The 25,508-nt window shown below is 46.2% G+C and overlaps 1 protein-coding gene and 1 pseudogene across 2 annotated transcripts in view; one reads left to right on the top strand and one right to left on the bottom strand.

Annotated features, from left to right (window-relative positions):
• LRRC6 (leucine rich repeat containing 6) overlaps positions 1-22,588 on the top strand; it is a 74,297-nt gene extending 51,709 nt beyond the window's left edge. For both annotated transcript variants that reach the window (XM_029923914.1, XM_029923912.1), the window contains 2 exons: positions 14,834-14,919; positions 22,170-22,588. In XM_029923914.1, the coding sequence (XP_029779774.1) occupies positions 14,834-14,919; positions 22,170-22,347 (264 nt within the window). In that variant the 3' untranslated portion in view covers positions 22,348-22,588. The remainder of the gene's footprint in view (positions 1-14,833; positions 14,920-22,169) is intronic.
• Positions 8,445-8,557, bottom strand: LOC115279585 (annotated as a pseudogene).
• Positions 22,589-25,508: the final 2,920 nt, after the last annotated feature.

Raw genomic sequence — 25,508 nt, 5'->3', positions numbered from 1 at the left:
GGGGAGGGGGACGCTGGAATTCCATGGTGAGGCTTTCCAGTTTGAGACAGTCCAGATTGAGAGTGGGGGTCGTCAGTCCTGGTGGCGCCTGGATCTGTTATCTGGCCTGCAATAAAATGGCCGCTGGTGCTTTTCAAATGGCTCGGGTCATCCCAGGTCTGCAGGTGGGGGTTGTCAGTGCTCGCAGCTCTCCACAGCAACGTGGCCGCTCAGTTGCTTTCCCATGGCAACTCTTACAGTGGGCACCGCGCCTCCCAGATGGTGTGTCCCCTACTGTTCCTCCTCCAGCGTGACTTCAGGGGTCAACGTCTTGGCTAGCAGGGGTGGGTGCAGTAGTGGGTGAAGACGGACTCTGGCTCGGCCAGTAGAAGACCCACTGCCCCGATGGCACAGGAGAAGGAAACGTTCTGTTTCATGAGGTTTTCCTCAGTCCTGTTCTACGGGTTAGCGGCATTTTTATCTAATTCTGCCTCCAAAAAAGCTGTTGGAATTTTTGTTGTCATTGCCATTGAGAAGCAGGGGAAATGATTAAAGAAGGGGCTCTGGGGCCCGAGAATCCAGTTTAAACCCTGGTAATTCTCCTCAGCAGTTGTATGGCCTTGGGCAAATGCTTAATCCTTCTGTGCCTCAGATTCCCCATCCATAAAATGACATTAATAATAATCCATATCACAAAAGGCTATTGTGAGGATCATATAAATGAATGTATGTTGCTTTGTGTATGTTACAGGAGTGTGGGGTGTCATACTCACTGCATTTCTGTTTACTGTTCATTCATGTGATTCATTGTTCCTAGTGATTAATATTGTCCCTTTCATTAATAGCATTCCTTCCTCTAGTAATCAACATTTTTTTATGATTGATACTGCATTGAATTTATAAAGTGTTATGGGAATGGATTAATATATTTACATAATCAAAACCGTATTTTCCATAATATATGTTTTTCCACTTATTATTCATGTCACTTAGAAGTTTGTTTTTTTGTTTGTTTGTTTGTTTTTTGGTTTTTGGGTTTTGGTTTCGTTTGGGTTTGTTTGTTGTTCTCTCCATAGCTACTACATATTTACTGAGGTTTGTTTTTAGGCCCCATACATATGATTTTAATCCGATTTTATGTGGAATTATTTCCCATCACATCGCCTAAGTTTATGCTTGGCCTTCAGTCTGTTTTCTTAAATGGGTGATCAGACTAAGTTATATGCGCCTAAACAAACCACAGTCAGCCTGGGAGTATTTGGAATATGATCTCATTACAGTCCAGCTTAACAAGATTTAACAGAAATTTTGTATTCACTGAGAAGCTTGCTTCAAGTCATTAAATTAAACTCCCATCTAGATTCTCAACTGACAAGTTACAGGAACACTCCAAGCGACGCCTCGTGATCTCCTCCGGGCGTTCTTTCCAAATAATTAACTGAGATTACGGAAGCCGCTTTCTCAGCCCAACAGCAGATCATATTTACAGCTTCAGTTGATGAACATCTTGCTGCAGTCTGCTGTACTGAGCACTGGAGGTGAAGGTCACGTATTAAGGCGAGACTACAGACCATGACCCTAAAACACCTGATCCTCGGACTCCCTTCTCTTTATTAGCTGGGCATGTATTTCTCAGCACTTTCTCTCTACTCAGATACACGTGTGATATACCCAACCTAAACTCACTTTTATTTCCGATTATTAATTTCCAGTGGCTCTATAGTGAAGGCCTCCTGCTCATCTGGTAGGTTTTCCAGTTCCACTCGTACTTCTGCTTTTTCTGAGCATTATTTCTTGGCCTCAGCTCATTTCTCAAACTGCGAACACTAAGAAAAGCAGGAGCCAAAAAAAGGTCATTTCCACATCCTCCAGAATCACATCTTCCCCTGCTCGTCCTGATGCAGTGAACCACCTGGCTGTGATCTGTCGAAACTCTCCATGCATGCGTCGGATCCCGTTGCCACCGGTCTTGAAAGACCTTTTTTCTCTCTGACAATTTTCTCTTCTCTCTAGAGAGAAGAATGGAATTTCCCTTCTTTTTTTTTTTCTAAATGTTTATTTAATCTTGAAAGAGAGGCAGAGGATGAGTTGGGGAGGGGCAGAGAGAGAGGGAGGCACAGAATCTGAAGCAGGCTCCAGGCTCCAAACTGTCAGCACAGAGCCTGATACCGGGCTCAAACCCACAAATTATGAGATCGTGACCTGAGCTAAAGTCAGGCACTCAACCGACTGAGCCACCCAGGCACCCCTGAATTTCCCCTTTCTGCATCGGACATTAGAGAACATGCTAAAACATCTTCCTTATTTAAAACAAACCAGCATAAAATAAAGCCATCTGCCTCTAGGGGCGCCCTCATCTGCCTCTAGGAGCGCCCTCATCTGCCTGTAGGAGCGCCCTCATCTGCCTCTAGGAGCGCCCTCATCTGCCTCTAGGAGCGCCCTCATCTGCCTCTAGGAGCGCCCTCATCTGCTTTACAGCAGAACTCACAGAACGGACACCCATATTTGCTCTTCAATTCTTTCCTCGTAAAGCCTAAAACCAACCCCAAGCAGGCATTCACACCCCCCACTCCCGTCCGTGGAAACATCTCTGTGAGGTCTCCAGTCACGTCCATGTTACTAAACCCAGCGGTCATCTTCGGATTTGCCCTTTCCGCAGATTTTACACCGCGATCGGTCCCTGCATGTGTCAACACTTGTTGACTTGGCATGAGATATACAGCACTTTCACTCGCTTCTCTTCCTGCGTCACCAGAGCCTCCTGCTCCCTGGGTGTCCTCTGTGAGGCTGCTGCTTTGCTGGCCCCTTCCCATGCCCTGGCCTCCGAAAGCGGGCATGGCGGTCATTCAGTTCTGGGACCCCTTCTCCTCCGTATGTGTTCTCGTTCCCCCTGTTAGTCTCACCTCATCTCGTGACTCTGACATCTAGAGCTACATCATCTGCCGATTGCCAGCAAGGTCATTAGGGGCAGTAATCATGCCGAGCAAAATTTAGGAAGGCAGACTACATATTTTAAGCACCTTAATAATATCAGCCCGCGATATGATAGTGAACAGTTACCATCCACTGATGCAGAAGGGATGTCTTTCAGTGGCCACACAGGAGTGAGAAGAAAAAAGTGCAAGTCCCATGGGTGGGGACTCTAGTAAGCCACGCCCACTTTGAGAGGAGACTCTGATGGACTGTAACCTATGAGTAAGGTGAATAAGAAGCCAGCCAGTGCTCAGAAGGTCTAGCAGCCTGTCTCAATGGCTATCGAAATGGCCCTAACTGAGCCTTGAACTTGAGTGAAGGTAGTCTCAGATGAGTACCCTGCCTGTGTATACGCATACATATTTAAACTACACATAGACACACATGGATATGTAGGTAGAGATGATATAGATAGATATGTATGTTTTAAATAACTACCGAGCGCACACTCAGAGATACATGAGGCACACGGAGACATGACTGGGACCCAGTAGAAATGCTGCCAGCGTTTTGGAATCTGGTTTTGCCAGGTTGCTGCCCTTCCTCCTTGCCGGGAACCTTGGGAGAACCACAGTTATTGTAGATATTAAATTGTGAGACACAGATTGTAAAGCACTGTTTTAATTTGAGGTCTCCCCGAAGAGGAACCTAATGTAGGGAAGCGAGTGCGGCAGTTTACCTGAGTGGGAAGGGACTGCTGGGCAGGAAGTAGGGAAGGGAAGGTAGCCAGCCGAGAATACTCTATTAAGTCAGCTCCCGCAGGGGGAGAGCTCTAGGAGATACTGCAGAACCCCTCAGGATAGCTCCTGTATGGAGGGGGAGGAAGCTGGAATAGCAATAAACCAGCACTGCAAACCCATGGCGAAGGCGGGGGGCAGGGGAAGAGGATGAGGATAAAGGCCCCCACAATTCCAAGCTACTGCTCACGAGAAAAACCATGATTTTTTGTTTCATGTCAATGGAGGCTATCTCCCCCCGAGACTATCTCTAGCAGGACCGTAAAAGGATATTTTCTTTGCTTTTAAAGCATCATTATCATCCTTGATGTTTCTCCTAACTTAATAAAATCCCGTTTTCAATTTTAGGCTGTTGGGTGGAGATGATCAGCCATGGGGGACTGTCAGATGACATTGCATTAACAAGTATAAAAGACTTTTGGAGGAACTGCTTGATAGTTAGATTTATTCTACTTTGGTTTCAAAGCCATGTAGCTGTCTTACACAACTGTCATATTGATTTTACATATAAATGTCAGTAATTGCACCTTCTAACATTTTCCTCAGACTACTTGGGTAACTTTGGGATCACAGCCAGTCTTCCTATCTTATTTTTCTGGTCATTTTTTCTAGAATTTAATTTTTTTGTTGTTGTTGCTAGGTATGAACTTGCTTGAATGGATTATGCTTCAAAAATGTTTAATTTACATAGGCATTTTTATCTGTTCAAAGATTTTTAAATAGTATTCCTATGGTACTTTATATATTTTCTAATGTGTGGGTTAATGACCTTTCTTTAAATAGAAAAAAAATCTTGTGTTCTTTAAAGAAATCTTTTTCAGTAGACTCAGTGAATTACATGCTTCTCTTTGCAAAGTCCATCAGAACACAGTCAAGAAAGGATGAAGTTATTAAAAAAACGACAGTGAATTTGGGTGTACGTAAGCTTCCTCTAATGCCAGAGGCAAATTGAAAATGATATAGATTCTGAAGTTTTATATTAATAATTTTCTCTTCTGGGACTCTGAATCTCGCATTTTTAAATGTTCAACACCAGAATTATGGGTAACTAATAAACATAAACACCAGAAACAAGTAACAACTTACAAGTGACCCAACTCCTCTGTAGTTGATGTAAGCTTGGTGTAAAATAACAGTCTGTTTCAGGCAGAGAACTGGGCCTTCTTGCTGAGTCCTGTTCACTCAGTAACTGATTCAACTACCCCACCATCCAGATCAGGTAGATGCCTTACATCAGTGTAGGTTGGTCTATAATGGACTGAGGCCGTTAGGAAGCTTTATGAGACATTTTTAGAAATCACTTATGAGGCATAGGGGAAGACACCTATACCTAAGTATCTGTGTATACTTAAGCAGATGGTGGTAGAGAAAAGACATGCTACACCCATTAATAAGTTATATGAAAGTTATTTGTATCAGATGAGAGAATTATTTAGCATGCATGGAAGTAAGGCGCTAGAACTCAAAAACTTTCTGCCAAATTATGAAAAACTTTAGACAATCAATGAATTATTAATCGACCAATTAAAATAGTCAATTCATCAAAGATTTATTATGCACTTAGCGTGAATAAAGCACCATGTGAATTATTATGGAAGAAACAAAAAAAGCTGTGGGTCTCTTAGGACCTTCTTCCGTCTCCTCCTCCCTGTTGAACCCACTGACCATGACCTCCTGCGGACCCAGATCTGCCCTCACCCCACATCGTAAGTCTCAGTTTCAAAAAGGTGCAGATTCTTCTTAAGTAGCTTCTCTTCCCTTCTGCTTAAATGGAATTATGTTACTGGCTCAGAGATGAGTGTCATAGTTGTAACCGTGGGATCTGCCACGGCTCCCCAAATGCCTTTTCCTCCAATTAGACCCCGCACCAGCAGGGCCAGCATGCATGAAGCTACAGTTACGATAGAATTCCTGCCTCTTCCCCATTTGTGGACAGAAGAGACAAGAACAGGCATCTCTAGGGGTTTTTTCTATTAGTCCTACTAGTTGCCATCCATCTATTCACCCATAGTTTATCCATCCATCCATCTACCCACCCTTCCACACATCCATCCATCCATCCATCCACACATCCATCCACCTACCATTCTACACATCCATCCATCCATCCATCTATCCACCCATCCACCCACCCACGCACCCTTCCACACATCCATCCACCCATCCATACATCCATTCACCCACTCTTCTACACATCCATCTATCCACACATCCATCCGCCCTTCCACACATCCATCCATCCATACATCCATCCACCCACCGTTCTACACATCCATCCATCCATCCATCCATCCATCCATCCATCCACCCACCCATCTAGCCATCCATCCATCCACCCATCTACCCATCCATCCATCCCTCCACCCACACACCCATCCAGCCATCCACCCAGCCATTCCAAATATTTTTTAATAGTTTATTTTCAAATTGGATTCCATATAATACCCAGTGCTTCTCCCCACAAGTGCCCCCTACCGTGACCATCACCACCTTCTCTCCCTCCCCCTCTCCCTTCAGTCCATGGTTCATTTTCAGTATTCAATAGTCTCTCATGATTTGCGTCCCTCTCTCTCCCCAGCTTTCTTTCCCCCTTCCTTTCCCCATGGTCCTCTGTTAGGTTTCTCCTGCTAGACCTATGAGTGCAAACATATGGTATCTGTCCTTCTCTGCCTGAGTTATTTTGCCCTCATGTCTGAGGGTGTCATGTTAAGTGAATTAACTCAGGCAGAGAAGGACAGATACCAAATATTTTAATATTCGCCTACTGTGTGCTCTGGTAGGTTCTTGGTAATGCAAGTAAAATTTGTGCTGGATTAGGTCCCCCAGGGATATCTTCTTGCAGAATTAGGATTGAATCTCTTAAACCTCCTGCCATTTTGCTTGAACTGAAAACCTAAGGAGGGCTTCTCACTCCCCAGTCCCCAGCACTGCCCACCATTAACAGTCTCATCCTCCTCAACTACGTCAGTCACCTTATAGGAATCGTTGTCATTGTTTTGCATAAAGTTTCAAAATTAGTCAAGAAGTTATTTTCCTTGGAAGAAGTAGTGAAGGGAGTTGTATGATTTTTAAAACTTAGATTAAAACATGAAAATAGCAAAATTGGGAGTGGGTAGAACAAACATATGAACACTTTCATAACCACCAAATAGATACCATTAACTTTTTTTTTTTTGAGTATAGTTAGTTTTAGGAGTGCAACTTCGTGATTGGGCAAGTTCATACACTATGCTGGGTTCACACAGGTGTGGCCACCCTCTGTCCCGTTAGTTATATCACTGTTACAGTATCGTTGACTGTATTCCCGTGCTGTGCCTTTCCCCCACATTGGAAGCCTGTACCTCCTGCTCCCCTTCACCAGTTTTTCCCAATCGCCCACCCTGCTTCCCTCTGGTAACCTTAAATTTGTTCTCTAGATTCCTAGGTCTGTTTCTGCTTTTTGTTTGTTTAGTCATTTGTGGGGTTTTTTGGTTTTTGATTTTTAGGATCCCACTTATGAGTGGAATCATATGGTATTTGTCTTTCTCAGTCTGACTTCTTTCACTTAGAATTAAAGCCTCCAGGCCTATCCATGTTATCTCAAATGGCCCAATCTCATTTTTTATGGCTATGTAATAGTCCAGTGTGTGTATACACCATATTTCCTTAACTGTGCATCTACTGATGGACACTTGTGTTGCTTCTGTGTGTTGGCTAATGTAAATAACACAGTGAACACAGGTGTGCATATCTTTGCAAGGTAGAGTTTTCATTTTCCCTGGTAAATAAATACCCAATAGTGAAATTATTGTCTCAAATGGCATTTCTATTTTTAATTTTTTGAGGAAACTTTATACTGTTTTCCATAGTGACAGTATCGATTTGCATTCCCACCAATGGTGCACGAGGGCTCTTTTTTCTCCATATGTTCGCCAACTCTTGTTTCTTATCTTTTTGATTTTAGCCATTCTGACAGGTGTGAGGTAATATCTCATTGTGGTTTTGATTTGTATTTCCCTGATGATCGGTGATGTTGAGCATCGTTTCATGTCTATATAGAAATGTCTACTCAGGTTCTGTGCCCACTTATTTTTCAGAGAGAGAGGGAGCATGCACACATCCAGGCATTCAGGGGCGGGGCATAGGGTGAGAGAGAGACAGAGAGAGAGAGAATCTTAAGCAGCCTCCACACCCAGTGCAGAACCTGACATGAGGACCTGTCTCATGACTATGAGATCATGACCTGAGCAGAAATCAAGAGTAGAATGCTTAGCCAACTGAGCCACCCAGGCACCCACCTCTGCCCATTTTTTAATCACATTGTTGGGTTTTGTGGTGTTGAGTTGTATGAGTTCTTTATATTTTGGGGTATTAACCCCTTACTGAATATATCATTTGTAAGTGTCATCTCCCATTCCATGGGTTGTCTTTTCATTTTGTAGATGTTTCCCTTCACTGTGCAAAAGCTTTTTATTTTGATGTAGTCCCACGATGATTTTTGCTTTTGTTTCCCTTGCCTTTGGAGACCTATCTAGAAAAGTGTTGCTACAACCAATAGAGAAGGTACTGCCTGTGTTTTGTTCTAGGATGTTTATGTTTTCAGGTCTCACATTTAGGTCTTAGCAGTGCACTGTGTTCATGTTGAAATTCAATATAAATATTCTCAGGGAAAACTCGTGGAATTAAATTAAAATGTGTGAATTACAAAGCATTACAGAAAATAAATGTAAACAAAAGTCAATACAGTTAGGAGTAGAAAGACACCAGGAGGGAAACATAAAATCAGAAAATTTGTAAGAAAGTAACAGATATAAAGTCCATATGCTATCCAGCTCACAAGAACATGCCTGAAACTACACTTGATCTTAGCCAAAAGGCTGAGAAGTGATGAACATGCCTGAAACTAGAAGACCTGGGAGAGACATAAACAAGAGTGGACAAAACTACCTGAAGTGAATGCAAGCAAAATTGAGAGTACTTATGGCAAAATGAGTATCAGACATGACAGAATTTAAAGCAAAGAAGCAAAAAATGGAATAAGAGTTATTCTATAGTAATAAAAGTATTATATAACATATAGATCCAACTCACTGCCTTATATGCACAATACTGATTGTACATTATTTAAGTGTGTGAAGCACAACATCTCATAAATGTAAAGACAAACAGCTCCACTGGGAGATTTATGACCCATTTCTGCCTTTGATAAATATGATCAACTAAGAGTAAGACCATTTCTTATTGGAACAATATAATTAATTTTAAAAGTTCATAGTAGATCACACCCTATGAAGGCATCATTTTCATTTCCAAAAGAAAAAATTTACAGAAATATTTAACTACTAGTCCCTAGAAATAATATTAAGTATAAAATACAGAGTGGACCATTAAATACAATTGGGAAATTCAAAATACTGTCCTCAAGTGCTATTCAACCTCAAAGGGAATAAAAAATAGAGGTATTAATTGGAAAATAAAAACTCTAAGTGTTAGCAAACTGGATAGGCTTTAGAATCAAAGACACTTTTTTTTTAAATATTTATTTTTGAGAGACAGAGAGAGAGAGAGCACAAGCCGGGGAGGAGCAGAGAGAGAGAGAGGAAGACAGAATCTGAAGCAGGCTCCAGGCTCTGAGCTGTCAGCACAGAGCCTGACATGGGGCTTGAACCCACAATCTGTGAGAGCATGACCTGAGCTGAAGTTGGGTGCTTAACCGACTGAGCCACCCAAGTGCCCTTAGAATCAAAGACACTTTATATGAACCTGCCAAATGACAAGCCGTCTGAATGGGTAAATCAGCCTGACTAATTTCACATCCTCAGATGAGCCCATAATTACTTTCTGCAGACCGGCTCCTCCCTCTCCTAGAAAATGGCGCCGTCATATACTCAATTGTCCAAGTCAAAGATGAGAAGGCATCCTTGACTTAACCTCCTACCCCTGCCCCTCGGCAGCACTCCTACCCAAGCATATCCTGAATTCAGTGAGGTACCCCTGTCTCCCCGCCTCAGCCGGGCCCGGCCAGTACCGCCTTCCCGCTGGACCGTCTCCGATGGGCCTCTCCCTATTTCCCTGCTTCTGTTCTTTCCACCTTTCGACCCTTTCCCCATACAAAAGCATAAACCAGTGACCTTTTTAAAAACACAAACCAGATCATTTTATTCTGATGCTAAACCCCCCCAGTGGCTTTCCATAGCACACCCTGTAAATGTGGCTGGTGCAAAGAATGCCATTCAGAAAATCCTCGAAGCTGTGGGGTCAGTGAGACTGTTTTCAAGACCTCCAGATCCAAAGAATCACCCAGAGACAGCTTGGTAGAAAAGTAGACTCCAAGCCACGATCCTGAGGATTCTAATTAGATGCTGTGGAAGCGTGTGTTTTAACAAGTACCCTGAGGTGTGAGAAACATGGAGTAAAGCAGTCGAGGGTCTAATGAGAAATCAGGAAACACTTAACTACTAAAAATGCACACAGGAAGTTTGTGCAGGACTGTAGCTTACCAGAGTCATTCAGCAAATGCATCACACAGGATATAGCAGATCTGAGATGACAAAGAAGGGAGAGTAAGACCACCGCAAAACCCGAAACATCAGGTGGGTACGTCCCCTCCAGGGACAGAGGGAGGAGGTGGCGGTGGTGGGAACCATGCACCAGGGTCACCTAGAAGAAACCAGAACGGCGGAGACCTCCTGGGCAGTCCCACAGTAGATTCTACCGCTGCCCGAGTGAAGCCACTCACGCAGACAGGGATTGTGGGAGAGGCACCTGCACCCCCTTTCAGGGTCCTCCAGCCGCGCCCCCCCCTCCACGGCCTCCCATTGGCCGTGCCCAGCTGGGAGCCATGTGACCCGGAACTCTCCAGAGCAGCGCAGAGACCGGGGGACAGATGGTTACCCCTGCAAACAGGCTCGCTTCCTGTATTGTGAGTTTGGATGCCACATCACACCCTCATTACGACACCGCAGACCTAGCCTAAAGAGCGCAAAAGTCAATTATTAATGTTAAATTCTTTTAAGGGAAAATCTCCACTTAACTTTCATCTTCTGCCACTCCGGGACAAGTCGTGAATAATGGATTGCGCTTCATGCAAATGATGCCCTCTAAGAGGAATTGTGAGTGCTGGGGGGCAGGGGGGATCCTGGACTCAGAGCCCACAACCCACTTCATGTGGGATGGTGGGCAGCCAGAGGAATGTGTACACATCTGTCATGGACAGACAGACGGAAGCCCGGAAGAACAGATTTGTTAGCCACTAATTCACACGTGAAGTATATGTACAATAAATTTGACAACCAGTGCACAGATTTAGACAGTTTCCTAACAAGACTGCATGTTATTCACATTTTCAGAGTGACGTTTGGGGTGAGGAGGAAGCACTTCAACTGTAATAGCAAAAAGGGGATAAAAAGTATATTTTTACCTAGTGACGAAAGAAATACTTTCTTTCAAAAGCCATCACACCGCTGGATTTAATATTTTTGTTAGCATCACACACTCGGGCTGATGAAAATAAGAGTACATTGAGAACACTGCTCTTTTTTGTTGAGAAAAAAAGAAAAAAGCAACGTCTTCCATTGCCTCCTGTGCAAAGTCCAGGTCAAAGCACCTTAAAATAAAGTCTCTGAAGACCTGACCTCTGACCTCTGCCTGGCGCTTCAGCCTTGTTTCCATCTATTTTCTGCCCAATATTCTGTGCTAGTTTATGTGGTCATTTACCTTCCTGTCTTTGTTCAGGCTTTCTTCCTCTCCCTAGAATGTTCCTGTGTAGGGAATGTACCACTAACCTCCAGCTTCTGGCAAATTTATTGAAGTATTGTGGCCCTTACAGCTGTCCGTCAGTCATCTCTAACACACGTCGTCCAAACGAGCGCGATGGTTCACGTTACCCAGCAGCACTTCCCAGACGGAGAACGGTGCGTGCCTGCCGTAGGGGCGCCAGGAGACCGGGTCACTACTGCAGACCTCGCGGTCCTCTGCCGGGGAAATCAGGGCTCTTCGGAAGTGTTTCACTTGCTGTGCATATAAATACTGGTGTCAAGATGAATTTTGGCGTCGATACGAATGTTGGTGTTAATATTTTTCTTAGTGCTGGTTCCTTAGTTCCTTCTAACTTTTAAACTTAAAAGAATCCTTGGAACTAAGTTGGCTGAAAATATCTCTTAAAACTAAGAAACACATTTAGATTCTGGTGCACAGCAAATTCCGTGCGAAGAAAAGTTCCAGATTTGTGATGCTCTTTGCATTTCCATAAACAGAGCGTCTTTGTCTGAGGTTATTATGTGACAAAGAACAGTGTTAGAAGCGGGTGTTTTAAGACTCGAATTACGCATTTGCTCCCATTCTTGTTGGTGCATTTACAACGGGAAGCCACACGCAATTTGTACTTTTGGCTTAAGAGCTTTGTTCTTAAAAGTGACATTTTCATGATTTTTCACTGACATTGGCCTTGTTTAATGTACTTCAAATGCTCAAAAAAGCTTTAAAAATGCCAAGGTGCCATTGCTCCCCAGGGACAGGTCTGAGACGCAGGGGAGCGTGCAGGATGCCTGTGACCTCAGCCCACGCCCAGCGAGCCCCACAGCCGACAAGGTCCTTCAGAGTGGCCCTGAGTCAGGCCCGGGGAGCAGCCTGAGACCCCACAGTGAACAGAGAGAGCGGGACACAGGCTCCGGGTCCTCATACTTCCATGAGACTACCAGGTCCCAGGCACGTCAAGAAAGCAGCAGAGAGTTCCAGAACCGGAAAGGCCACCTAGTCATGGACCACCGATGAATTAGGGCTAACTGGTATGGATGGACATTCTTTACCCCCAAGAAGAATTGGGAAACCCACACATGCATTCGGGGCTCATTTTAATCACGTTCCCGACCCTCTGGCTTGAGCAGTTAAAATTACTTCAATTTAGGGGCGCCGGGGTGGCTCAGTCGGTTGAGCGTCCGGCTTCGGCTCAGGTCGTGATCTCACGGTTCATGAGTTCGGGCTCCGTGTCGGGCTCTGTGCTGACAGCTCAGAGCCTGGACCCTGCTTCCAATTCTGTGTCTCCCTCTCTCTGCCCCTACCCTTCTCTTCTCTCTCTCTCTCTCTCTCTCTCTCAAAAATAAACATTAAAAAATTACTTCAATTAAATAAAATTAAACTTTCAGCTCAGGTGTGCGAACCACATCTCAAATGTGCAGGAACCCCATGTCAGACAGCACAGAACACTTCCATCATCGTGGAAGATTCTAGGGGACCGTATGCTCTGCACAGCCATGCAGCCACATCTCCCAGAGAGCCTGTCTCGCTCAGACTCTGCAGGAGGAAGGCGCCAGTTCTCATCAGCCTATGGCCTCTCTCTGCCCTCCTTGACTGGAGGTGTCTGTTTAGCCCCCCTGCTTCTCTCCTTTCCTTCATGTTTGATATTAATATGGCTTAACAAGCCAGAACTGACTCAAGGGCAGCTGAAAAGTGTTTCCATCTCGTTAAGGATAGGCCAGGAAGGAGGGGAAATGTTTGAATTGACCACACTAGTTCAGTTAAAGAAAAGGACGAGGGGCACCTGGGTGGCTCAGTCGGTTAAGCGTCCAACTTCGGCCCAGGTCATGATCTTATGGTTTATGGGTTCAAGTCCCGCGTCGGGCTCTGTGCTGACAGCTCAGAGCGTGGAGCCCGCTTCCGATTCTGTGTCTCCCTCTCTCTCTGACCCTCCCCTGCTCATGCAGTCTCTCTCTGTCTCTCAAAAATAAATAAAAAACAGAAAAACAAAAGGATGAAAACCAGTCATGTTTTTATATTAAAAGAATGTTAACATTCATACCTTACCAACATTAACATCCGAAAATACAGCATCAATCATTAGCCAGCAAGAAATGAGTGGAAAACAAAATAATGACATTAATATACTTTAAAACCTAGCCAATAAAACATCTTAGAATTAGTCTCCTTCAAAAAGAAAAAGCACTTGTGTTTGATGATAATAGAATCTGCCTCATTGGGCAAACCTTTCCATGAGTCACCTGTAATTATTCAGTGAACATCGCACGTTTCACGCCAGTTGCTGATTCCCCCACAATGTTCTCGTACAAGGTTTTGTTCTGCTGACTACCCCTCATTCATCTGTGGTCCTTGACTCTGTGGCCTTTTCGGTTCTGGAACTCTCTTTTTAAAATGTTTCGGAACGAACTCTTCCAGACTTGAAATTTAGTGTCTTCAGTACATGCAGTGTCCATTCCTTCCAGAGTCTCAGCAAAAGTCTGGCCATTGCACACACCATCTGTGGTACTCAAAGGTATTTTTCCTGGTCGGGTGTCCAGAACACATGTTGAAATGTGTCATTTCTGCAGATCTTTCCTTTCTGCATTGCACACAGCCCTCCCGTGGGGTCTGTGGGAAGGGAGAGGCAAGCCTGTGTGCGTGTGTAAGGGAGCCAAACTAAATCACACAAACACAGATGAGCTGTCAGATATGACAGATAAATAGACTCTGCACTATCTAAAACACCGGTTCTTGTGACGCCCTGGTGCCTCAGTCAGTGGAGCATCTGACTTCGGCTCAGGTCATGATCTCACGGTTCATGAGATGGACCCCTGCATCGGGCTCTGTGCTGACAGCATGGAGCCTGCTTGGGATTCTCTCCCTCTCTCTAGCTCCCCCCCTCCAAATAAATAAACTTTAAAAACAAAAAGAAGAAGTATAAGAATTACAGAAGTTTTTATATCCAAAGGGGCCTTTGAGCTCATATCTAATCCTTTTATTTTATGAAGGAAGGACCCGGGGGTTCAGTGTGCAAGGAAGGGAGGGATTTGAACCTGCAGCCTGGCCTGCTTTCCACTGCAGGGCATGCCAGGTGGGGGGGGGGGAGGGGGCTGTTCAGAGGCGGTGTCTCAACCACATCTAAATCCCTACCATCCTAAGCAGTGTTGGACAGGTTGCCGGCTCTCAGAAAAAAATGTGTTACAGGAATTAATTTACCATATTTCCCCCCTTCTTGGCCTTTGGCAAATGAAGGACAGCCTGGGGCTTTGCAAGGCAGACTTGGTCTGTGACGTCCCTTTCTCACACCACATGCAGGGGCTTACAGCTAGACTCCTTCGTGGCGGATGTAGCAAAACTTCAAATGGTGTATATTTTTGAGGCTATGTCAGAGAATAACGTACCACTTCATGCGTGTTATATTTCTATTTTAGGTAGACGGAATCATCACGGGTTGGCGACAAACATCAGAGTCCAGGACGAGTCCCTCGGACAGCAGCAGAGAGCGCACCAACCAAAGGTACCACCTCCCCAGCCGTCAGGAGCTTTATTTTAGTTCTGTTCATTGTCATTTGGTGGCTAGAATGCACCTTCCCCAATGCTACAATTATTTGACATTTACAGATGATTCGCCCTGTGAATGTTCTATTCCCAAAACTTAGACTCTTGATCCCTAAAAAACAAATCTGCAGGCATGCAGACCCCAGTTTCTTGTGACAATCACGATAAGGGCAGTGAGATCAGCACCAATGACCACTAACATCTGCTGAGCACTCACTTCCTACCATCCTGTGTCCTTCACAACATTAACACACTCAATCCTCATGTTTTTATCCTTGGTTTGCAGCTGGGCAGAATGAGGGAGAGAAGTTCAGAAAGTCTGAAGGTCTTAGGACACCTGGGGGGCTCAGTCTGTTAAGCCTCTGACTTCGGCTCAAATCATGATTTGTGGGTTCAAGCCCCACATCGGGCTCTGTGCTGACAGCTCAGATTCTGTGTCTCCCTCTCTCTCTCTGCTCCTCCCCTGCTCATGCTCTGTCTCTGTCTCTCCCCTTCTCTCTCTCCCCCCCTCTCTCTGTCTCTCTCTCTCTCTCTCTCTCTCTCTCGTTCAAAAATAAGAAACGACTACAACAAAATGGGAATGTCTGAAGGCCAGGTAGCCTCGACACGTTGGGACAGCCCTGCTGATGCCGCTCACGCTGCCCTGTTATGGCCCGTGTGTCACTTTGTAGACTGTAAAGCTCTCAGGACTGCCAGGGCCAGGAGTCCCCTTCATGGGCCTTCCTGTCCGCCTCCTGCTCCCAGATCATCTGCGAGCCTCCGAGCTTCTTCCACACCAGGCCCCTCCCCGCTCTGCGAACGCCCCCAGTGGCAGGAAGCCTGTCCTCCATTCCTAACTGAAGACCTCGCTGGGCCTCCTGAACGCCCTCACAATGAAGCCCGGCGCCCATGACCAGTAGCATCCCCTAAAGCCTTTGGGCCAAAGCTCCCCTTATTTCAGTTCTTCCTTCGAATGCACATCCCGGGCCTTTCGACTCTCCTTCCACACGTCATGACTTCCAGACTCTTCTCATCCAGATGGCAAGATCTATTTTGAACCAAGGCAAACTATCTTTGTGATACAAATGCATATGCTGAAATTACCATTATAAAAACACCTGAACAAGAGCTATCTTTATGTCTTGCATCATAGAAGCAGCCAGGCGTTCATACCCTCCAACTCAACTGTGCAAGTTTTGTGGACTTTCGAACGTGGGCTTTGTTCGAACAACGCAACGCATTGTGGACTTTCGAACGTGGGCTTTGTTCGAACAACGGATTCCTTCTCTGGGTTGCTGGTTTTGACCTTGGAGAGCAACTCTCCTATGTCCCAGATTAGTGTCATTTATGGAGACTCAAGGGCATTATGCTATTATGAATGTCCGTGATCATAATTAACCCCCAGGGGCAGCAACACGTGGAAGGAGTGTGACTCCAGTTTGTGAGGAGTCACAGGGATGGCAGGCAGTGTGGAAGCTGGTGTTCAGACCCCAGGAGAATGACCGTGGCAGTGATTACACATGAGGACTGGAGAGGTCTCAGCCCAGATCTTTATAGTAGTACATCCTACAGTCTGTTGGCAAAGCCTCTCTTGTTTGTTCTTTAAATTTTTTAATGTTTATTTGGGGGGAAGAGAGAGAGAGAGAGAGAACAAGTGGGGGAGGGGCAGAGGAAGATGGAGACACAGAATTGGAAGCAGGCTCCAGGCTCTGAGCTGTCAGCACAGAGCTGGACGCAGGACATGAACTCGGGAACCATGAGATCATGACCTGAGCCAAAGTTGGACACCTGAGCCAGCCAGGCACCCCTCTTGTTCATTCTTGTTACGGAGAAGTAATCACCTTGCAGCCACACTTAACATGTCTATGTGAAGGTTTTTCAAGGGGCCCCTTAGTCATTGATGAACTTGACCATCCGCACCACCTCAGCCTCTGGCTGGGGGATCCCATGCCAGCAGAAAGCTGCACGTGGGAATGAGGTCAGGCGGGCTGTCAGGTTGAGGGACAGGAAGACGGTAGACGCAGTGATATGCCGGGAGGTCCAGAATAGGCCCATCTGTCCTTTTGTAGCCAGAGCGGCCCTCTCCTCATGCTGTGGGCACAGTGACTGGAGGGGAGGGTGAGTGGCGTGAGGTTCTGTTCCTTGGGACTGGAGGAGGTCATGTTTGGTGGGAGAGTCACCGATTCTGTGAACTCCCGTGGTCCCGTGACACTGTATGATCAAGGAGGGACACATACCTCGCTCAGGATGGGTTTGCTGAGTGCCAGCTGCCTCCTTTCTGCTACGTGATACTCTCCGTCACCTACCTTTCATCTTCAAAGTAACCACAGGGAAATTCTGTTATTCCTAATGCACCAAGACTCAAAAAAATTAATTTGCCCAAGATCACAAAATAAAGCCATAATTATAAGTTTTGGTCCATTCTTCGACTTGCCTTCCTAGTCTCTTCAAGATGTCATTTTTTTAATAGACTTTCTTCTTTAGAGCAGTTTTAGACTCACAGAAAAATTGAATGAAAAGCACAGAAAATTTCCACATGTCCTCTGCGCCCACTCACGCACAGTCTCCCCCATTATCCACACCCCCCACGAAGGTGGCACATTTATTACAACTGGTAACCCTACATTGGCACATATTGTCATTACCTGAAGTTCATGGCTGACGTTAGGGTTCAAGGTTGGTGTTGTGCGTCTTATGGACTTGGACAAATGTATAAAGACGTGCATCCTCTGTCATAGTGTCCTACAGAGAAGTTTCACTGTCCTCAAAATACCTGGGCTTCACCCATTCATCCCTCTCTCCACACCCCCACCCCGGCAAGTACTGATCTTAATACTGTCACAACAGCTCTGCCTTTTCCAAAATGTCACGGAGCCGGGATCATACAGTCTGTAGCCTTTCCAGATTGGCTTCTTTCACTTAACAATACTCACTGAAGCTTCTTCCATGTCTTTCATGACTTGAGGGCGCATTTCTTTTCAGAGATGAAAAACACTCCATTATCTGGACGGGCCACAGTTTCTCTGTCCTTCACCTCCTGAAGGACATCTCGGCTGCCTCCAGTTTTGGACAATTCTGAATCAAGCGGCCATACACACTGTCTGAGGGGTTTTGGGTGGACATAAGTTCCCATCTCCCGTGGGTGGATGCCAAGGAGGGCAGCTGCTGGATGGCATGGTTAAAGGTATGTTTCGTTATATAAGAAACTGCCAAGCCGTCCTCCAAAGTGGCGGCACCACACTACATTCCCACCAGTGACGGAGGTGGGGGTCTCGTTGCTCCGAATGCGCATGTTACCGTATCTCGTCATCTGACGTTGCATCTCCCTGATGACAAATGGTCCGGCGTGTCTTTTCATTCATGATTGCCATCTGCACATCCTCCCTGATGAGGTTTCTGGGAAGGTCCCTGGCCCATCTTTGAATCACACCATTTTCTTATTGTTACATTCGAAGAGGGTTTTTTGCTATGTTTTGGATAACAGCTGTTCATCAGATGGTTTTTTTTTTTGCAAGCGTTTTCTCCCAGTTTGTGACTCGTCTTGTCAGTCTCCCGAAATTGTCTTTCACGGAGCAGAAGTTGGTAGTTTTAATGAAATCCAGCTTTCTGCTCACTTCTCATGGCTCGTGCCTTCACTGCTGTATCTCAGATGGCATCACCCGTCCCCGGGGGCACTCGGCTCTTTTCCCGGGTTCACTTCTTGGAGCTTTGCGCTTTTGCCTTTTGCGTTTCAGTCAGTGATCCGTTTTGAGTTACTTCGTGTAAAGGCTGCAAGGTTTATGTCTAAATTCATTCTAAATATACACATACTGTATTAGTCTTCTTAGGTGTGTGATATTTCGATGTTATCATAACTGTGTTTTTGTTGCTAGGATATAGATTTGCAGTAGATTTCTGGCTGCGGTAAAATACTTATAACATCAAATTCACCGTCTCGAGTATTAGAAAGTGTACAACTCAGTGGGCCTTTGTATATTCACAGGATTTGTGTCACTACCTCTAGGAAAGTCACTTTTGTGTTTGATTTTGTACCCGGCAGCCTCGCCGATCTCTCTTATTATTTTATTCATTTGTTAGTTGTTTTGGATGTTTGTTCTCCCTACAGAGAATGAGGAATTTCCTTCTTCCTAATCCTGTACCTAATCCTGTATCTTTCTCCTGCTTTCATGCCGAGGGAAAGGCACTGGGACAGCGTGGAGGGAGGTGATGGCAGCAGAATCTATCTTCTTCCCGATCCCAGAGAAGTTCAACATTAACCTGTCGAGTCTGAAATGTTTTCTTGGTTTCAGAACCCGGGGTTTCTTGTTTCTATTTGTGTTCTCATTGCTTCTGCCGGTTCTCATGCAAAGGCCCCTTTTTCCTTGAGGAGTTGTTCATTTTTACTACAAGCTGTTCCATTGCCATCGAAGACAGTTCGGGGGCATCTCAAGGGTGAAAAGTGCTCCGATGGTGGGTGTTGGTCTGGGCATGGGGCAGCCCCTACCCAAGGGCACTGCCAGTTTGGAACCACTTTGCTCTGAATCCAAGATCGCTGGGTTTTGGTGCACCTGGGTGGCTCAGTCTAACTGACTGAGCAAGTGTCTGACTTCAGCTCAGGTCATGATCTCATGGTCTGTGAGTTCGAGCCCCTTGTTGGGCTCTGTGCTGACAGCTCAGTGGCTGCTTTGGACTCTGTGTCTCCCTCTCTCTTTGCCCCTGCCCTCCTTATGCTCTATCTCTCTCTTTCTCTCTCTCTCTCTCAAAAATAAATAAATATTTTTAAAAATTTAAACAAAAAAGGATCGCTGGTGTTTAACTGCGGCCGCTGTAAACCCATGGCAGCCTCGGCTGTGGTGACCGCTCAGCCCTTCTCTGTCCTGTGTCCTTCCCGGTGCCCGGGGAGGCAGGCACAGCGTGTTTACTATTCATTTATTGTTCATTCTTGGAGAGTCCACCTGGCATGCTCAGGGCCTTGACTCCCGTTCCCAGACTCCCCAAGGCCAGCAAGACCGGACCACCACTGTAGGGGCTCAGCAAATGCCCTCAGGCCAAAGGTGGCTTCAGGGACCCACTTCCTCTCTGGCTCCTCCTTTGACTGAATCCTGCCCTCATGGTTCCTTCGTATCTTATCCCACCTTTCCAGACCTTCCTAGGGTTTTCAGTGGGAGCTGGGAATCCCAGCCCACCACATTACCAGAAGAAAGTTCTTTCCTTATATTCTTTGGTAGAAGGAATCCATCTCTGATGTGTTATGCCTAGTGAATTTAGACATTTTTTCTTGTTTTGCTCTTCCCCAGTGATGAAAATATTCATCTTGCCCACCAGGCATTCTACTAGACTCAAGAGGTTCTGACTCTGATAGGCAGGTGGTGGGTAAAACTGGCAATGGGCGCCTACCATCGGTTGCGTTAGGTGCCTGACATTAAGGGAGGAAACAGCAGGGGGGAAAGACCCTCTCCTCTTTATTTTGGGATTCGTGTGATCATTAGGAGCTCCTGGCCTTATCGGCTCCCTGTTTATTACCCGGAGACTCAGGACCAATTCGAGTTCTGCATGCAAATTATTCTTCCCAACATCTGAAGTGCGAGAGCCGCGGAGAACTGCATCTGGCTGAGTTCACTCTTTATTACAAAGATCAGAAATTACGGCCCGAGAGATCTATGCCTAGAAGGGAGATGGGCTGCTTTCCTCAAAGTCAACATCATTATAATAGATCATTATAATAGATGAATTTAGATATTTATTTAATTAAGCCATAGATATGATAGCTTTTTAAAAAAGAGCACAGTAATTAAAAGGTAGAGCCATGTTTAATAATGACTGTCGTGTAGGTCTTTGAAAAGTATAATTGCCTACAGAGTTGATAGTGTACGATCTGGGTCTTCAGAAAATGTATACTTTATACTCTGTATGTGTTACCCTTTCCTTTGGTGGGTCTGTATGTATTCTGAGAAGAATTAGAAGCTCAAGTGTCTTCAAGGGCTAAGCACCTGATAGAAGTGAGGAGGGATGGGCCGTAGGAGCAGAGGGTTCACACTTTCCAGAGAAAGTAGAACCCCCTTCCTCCCAATTCCTTGTGTCTGCTGCCTAAATTTGGTCTGAGGACATCAGTTCAGGGATCCCAGATGAGACCCGCTGTGATTTCTCTTTAGGTCAGAGATAATTTCTCATTTAATGTCATGATTGCACCATAGTATAGTATTTTTTAAGTTATTTAACAAGTATTCACAAATGCTATTTGCCAAAGATAGAAGATGAAAAAGACAATTGCTTCAAGAAAGTTGGTCTAATAGGGAACACAGATTGGTAATGAGATGGTTACATGATAATGTGATAAATGTTCTATCCGAATTCTCTGCTGTGCTGTTAGATGGCACCAGGAAACGTCCTATTTGCACAGACCCTGGGATTTCTGGTGTCTCGAATCTGGGAGGCACTTAAGGTATTCTGTTGAATGACTGACTGGGTGACCAGTGCAGTGATTCCAAAATAATTTGGCTGAGTATCAGAATCACTGCAGGGTGGGGAGGTGAGTACTGGGCCCCATCCCTAGGCCTAGAGATCAAAGTTGACAGGGAGGCAGCCCAGTGACCTGTATCATCTAGAATTTTCTAACGATGGCAACATGGGAATCTTTCTTGCTCTGTTTCCACATAGCTATTGCCGCGAGAACTGGGTGACAACAGTAGGGGTGGGATCTGGTGGGGAAAACTGATGGGCTGAGATTTCTAGGCACCTGAACTTGTGTAAATACCCCTGCAAAAGCACACAGGCTGGATTGTGTGAATCACCAGGAGGCTGATTAGCTACATTCGGGAGTAAGATCTGCCTACAGTGGATCTCCTATTGACCCTGCTGGTGTGGTTGGCCTGCTGTAGCCTTTAAAGATTCTCAGGTGTGGGGCACCTGGCTGGCTAGTCAGTAGAGCACGCGATGCTTGATCTCAGCCTCACTTTGGGTGAAGAGATTACCTAGAAATCTTAAAAAAAAATATTCTCAGGCGAGCAGAGTCTCCCGGCCGACCTCCCCTCCAGCCTCCTGTGGACCAGCCCTTCACTTCTCCCCGGGTCAGACTCTTGCTTCTACAAGGTTCTGAGCTCCTTGAAGCCCAGGACAGCCTCTTCCTCTTGGCCCCTTGCTCTAAGGTTCGCACTTGCCGATGTTTGCTGAATGAATGAACAAAGTTGAGTCTGTGTGAAATTTAATTTAAAGTGACATATCTCAACTTCTTGCCTTTTTTTGCTGTCATAGAAGCAAGCAAATTGAAAAACTAGAAGTAGATCCTGGCAAACATTCCTTCCCAGACGTGGCTCACATAGTTCGGGAGAAAACACCCACACCCCGAAGAGTTCAATCTGAACCCAAAGTTACACCATGTGGGGAAGATCCAGACTTTGAAGATAACCCTGAAGTCCCTCCGTTGATCTGAAACAGGAGGCTATGTCAACGGTCCCACTGGACCCCGTTTTCCTCGGTGCAGGGGGTGTGGTGTGCCCTGTTTGGGGTAAACACAGAGTTACCTGTCAACATTATGACTCCACTGTTTTACTTCTACTTTATGCAGTAATATTCTTATACCAGTTTAAATTTCAAATGTATACCTTAGAAGGCTGCAACTAATAAACATTTTGTCTATAATAAAATGTTGGCTAGTGCAAATGTGCAGTAAATCATAGAACTATTACATTACGATGCTGATTTTTAATCACAGAGCTGTCTGCTAATGCAGAGAGATGAAGCCAGAGATAAAAGGACTGATTATTAAATTGGTACTTCAGCAAATTGGTCAAGCTCAGAAGTTAAAACTGTAATTTCAGATCAAATTGGAATGCTCTAATATGATTTTCGCGGTGTTTCCATTTTCTTCTCATGATTCCTGGTGGCGATGCCTGGGGACGGCCGATGTGGAAGAAAGCCAGCTGAGTAGGAAGGGAAAGCCCTTCAGGCTGTAGGTACCCGCTTGATGTCTGCAAAACAAGAGGGAAGCAGGAGGAGGTACAATGGGCTAAGTGGAGCCTGGGGAGAGAGCGCAGCTCCGGCACAGGACTGCCCCCAGAAGACAAGCCCCCTGGGTCAAGATGGCGGAGCCCAGCCATGTCCTTGGCTGCGAGCTACCTGCCCGGAGATGGTGGCCACAGCGGCAGACCTGGGGTGCTCTGCACACCTTGCGTGGGTTCCCTCTTGGGGAGAGCTGAGCGTGTGCCTCTGTCGGCCGCAAGAAGGAGCCTTGAGGAGGCAGCCATGAGGGCTCATGGGAAGGAGGAAAGTGCCGGAGGAAAGGAGGCCCTCCTCACCTGGAGGAAGAGAGTTTAGCGAAACCGTTGCCCGGGGTGGCATGGAAACAAATTTTAAGCATACCCACTGCATGGATAGGTTTAGGGGAAGAGATTTCCAAGTAGAATGCCCGAGTATGCACTAGTGCCTTTCGCTGCAAAAGACACAAATAATTCATCCATATTCAAGCAGCATTTAGAGAAAAGACAAAGGAACTAAATGGGCTAGGCTCAAAAATAAAACTTTCTCCTCCTAGTCTGTCCCGGCTGGAACAGCCTCACCCTGACTGTGGGGACCACATTGCTGTTGGGGTCTCTGAGGAATGACGGTCGGTTTGGAGTTAGGGTCCCATAACCCCTGAAAACTCTATCTGTCAATGCACAGTCATCCGGGGTAAGTCAAGGCCCCTTTGCAGAAGGCCAGGTGGAAGATTGATGGTGCAAAATTCAGACAGTGTGGCTGGGATCTCCAGTGAGATCCAACCATGAGGCAGTGAGCCCTGTGGAGGAGTGTCCTAAAAACTGAGAACAGCAAGTGCAAAGGCCCTGAAGTGGCACCTGGTTTCAGGAACAGCCAGCAAGCCTGTGTGACCAGAGCAGGCTAAACAAGGCAGAGTATCAGAGAAGGGCCGAGAGAGCAAATGGGACACAGGCCCGGACGTTGCTTGGTCTAAAAACAAGCCTACAGCTGGGAAATTTGCATTGCTCCCCGAAGAGTGCCTTCGGATTTCAGAGTGTTGTGGTTTTGGTTTTTTGCCAAATGTTTTCCTACACTGATTTCATTTTCGATCTTGAGAGAAATCCTCCTTAACTAAGCATTTGCTCATCTTTCATTCAGTAGGAATGTGCCTACCATGGACCCAGGCGGGAGGATAATGGTGAACAAAAGGAAACAGGTCTTGGGCTTCCCTGAGCTTATTTTTTTGTGATGCAAATATGAATCAGTTACACCAGCAAATGAAGGGAACTCTTCTGAACTCCCTCTCACCTTTTAGGATTGAGCCCCCTAACCACCAGGCAGCTGGCCCTAAGGTGGCTCCACAGGATGTTAGAATGGGATCCTCTCTAAGTCACTTTGGACTGAGTTTCCCAGATGAAAGCGTTTTCCCTTCCCCACTGAATGAGACTATTCACATGTCACCGTTTTCTAAGAAAATAGATGCAAACCGACTTCGTGAATCTTTTTTTTTTTTAAGTATTTTTAATGTTTATTTAACAAAAATTTTTTTTAATGTTTTTCATTTATTTTTGAGAGACAGAGACAGCACGAGCAGGGGAGAGTCAGAGAGAGAGGGAGACACAGAATCCGAAGCAGGCTCCAGGCTCTGAGCTGTCAGCACAGAGCCCGATGCGGGGCTCGAACCCACTAATGTGAGATCATGACATGAGCTGAAGCTGGACGCTCAACTGACTGAGCCACCGAGGTGCTCCAGTGTTTATTTATTTTTGAGAAGCAGAGAGAGACAGAGCACAAGCCAGGGAGGGTCAGAGAGAGAGAAAGACACAGAATCGGAAGCAGGCTCCAGGCTCTGAGCTGTCAGCACAGAGCCCGATGTGGGGCTCGAACCCACAGGCCATGAGATCATAACCTGAGCCGAAGTCAGACGCTCGAGTGACTGAGCCACCCAGGTGCCCCATACTTTGTGAATCTTAAAACAGCTCACTCCCTTGGGAAATAGGAGAAGAGGTGTGAGGGTAGAGGGGCTTCGTGGGCAGATGATGTCTGTGGGGCGCATGAGCTGTAGGACCCTTGGGCAGGGCCCAAGCCATGTCCTCACTTGGGTCCTGTTTCCGAGGGACTTTGGGGGTGAAGGTGTCTTTGAAGAGTGACTCCTGAGGCTGGGGACACACGCTGGTGGCGCCTCATGCCCGAGAGATCTGAAACTCATGATGGGCCGGAGTCCCGTCCTGCCGGGGGAGTCACCCCAGGGAGCAGAGGAACACTGGGCCAGAGGAGCAGGGAACGTGGCCCTCTCCCCAGGCTGGCCGGGCCAGCATGCAGGAGCCTTTGCCAAGGACCAGGTGTGGGTTGTCGAGGGCGCTGCCCCGAGGGTGGGGGGCCCAGGGAGGAGGCCGGAGGCATGACGCTGCATGTGGGGCTGAGGAAGGCAGCTCGGAGGACCGGCTGGGTCCCGGGACGTAGGAGAGGGGCAAACAGGGAGCCTCTGCCGTGTCCATGGAAAGGCTTCAAGAGGGAGAAATGTCCATGTCACCCGTCCCCTGGGCTGGCAGAGCAGGAAGCCTGGCCAAGCCGTGCGAGGACCATCTTACCTGCACCAGTGAAGGTCCTGGCAGCTCCTGGCCTTGGACGTGACTG

Source organism: Suricata suricatta, chromosome 15 (assembly GCF_006229205.1).
Source record: "Suricata suricatta isolate VVHF042 chromosome 15, meerkat_22Aug2017_6uvM2_HiC, whole genome shotgun sequence".
Lineage (NCBI taxonomy): Eukaryota > Metazoa > Chordata > Mammalia > Carnivora > Herpestidae > Suricata > Suricata suricatta.
This window is presented reverse-complemented; position numbering and strand designations above follow the sequence as displayed.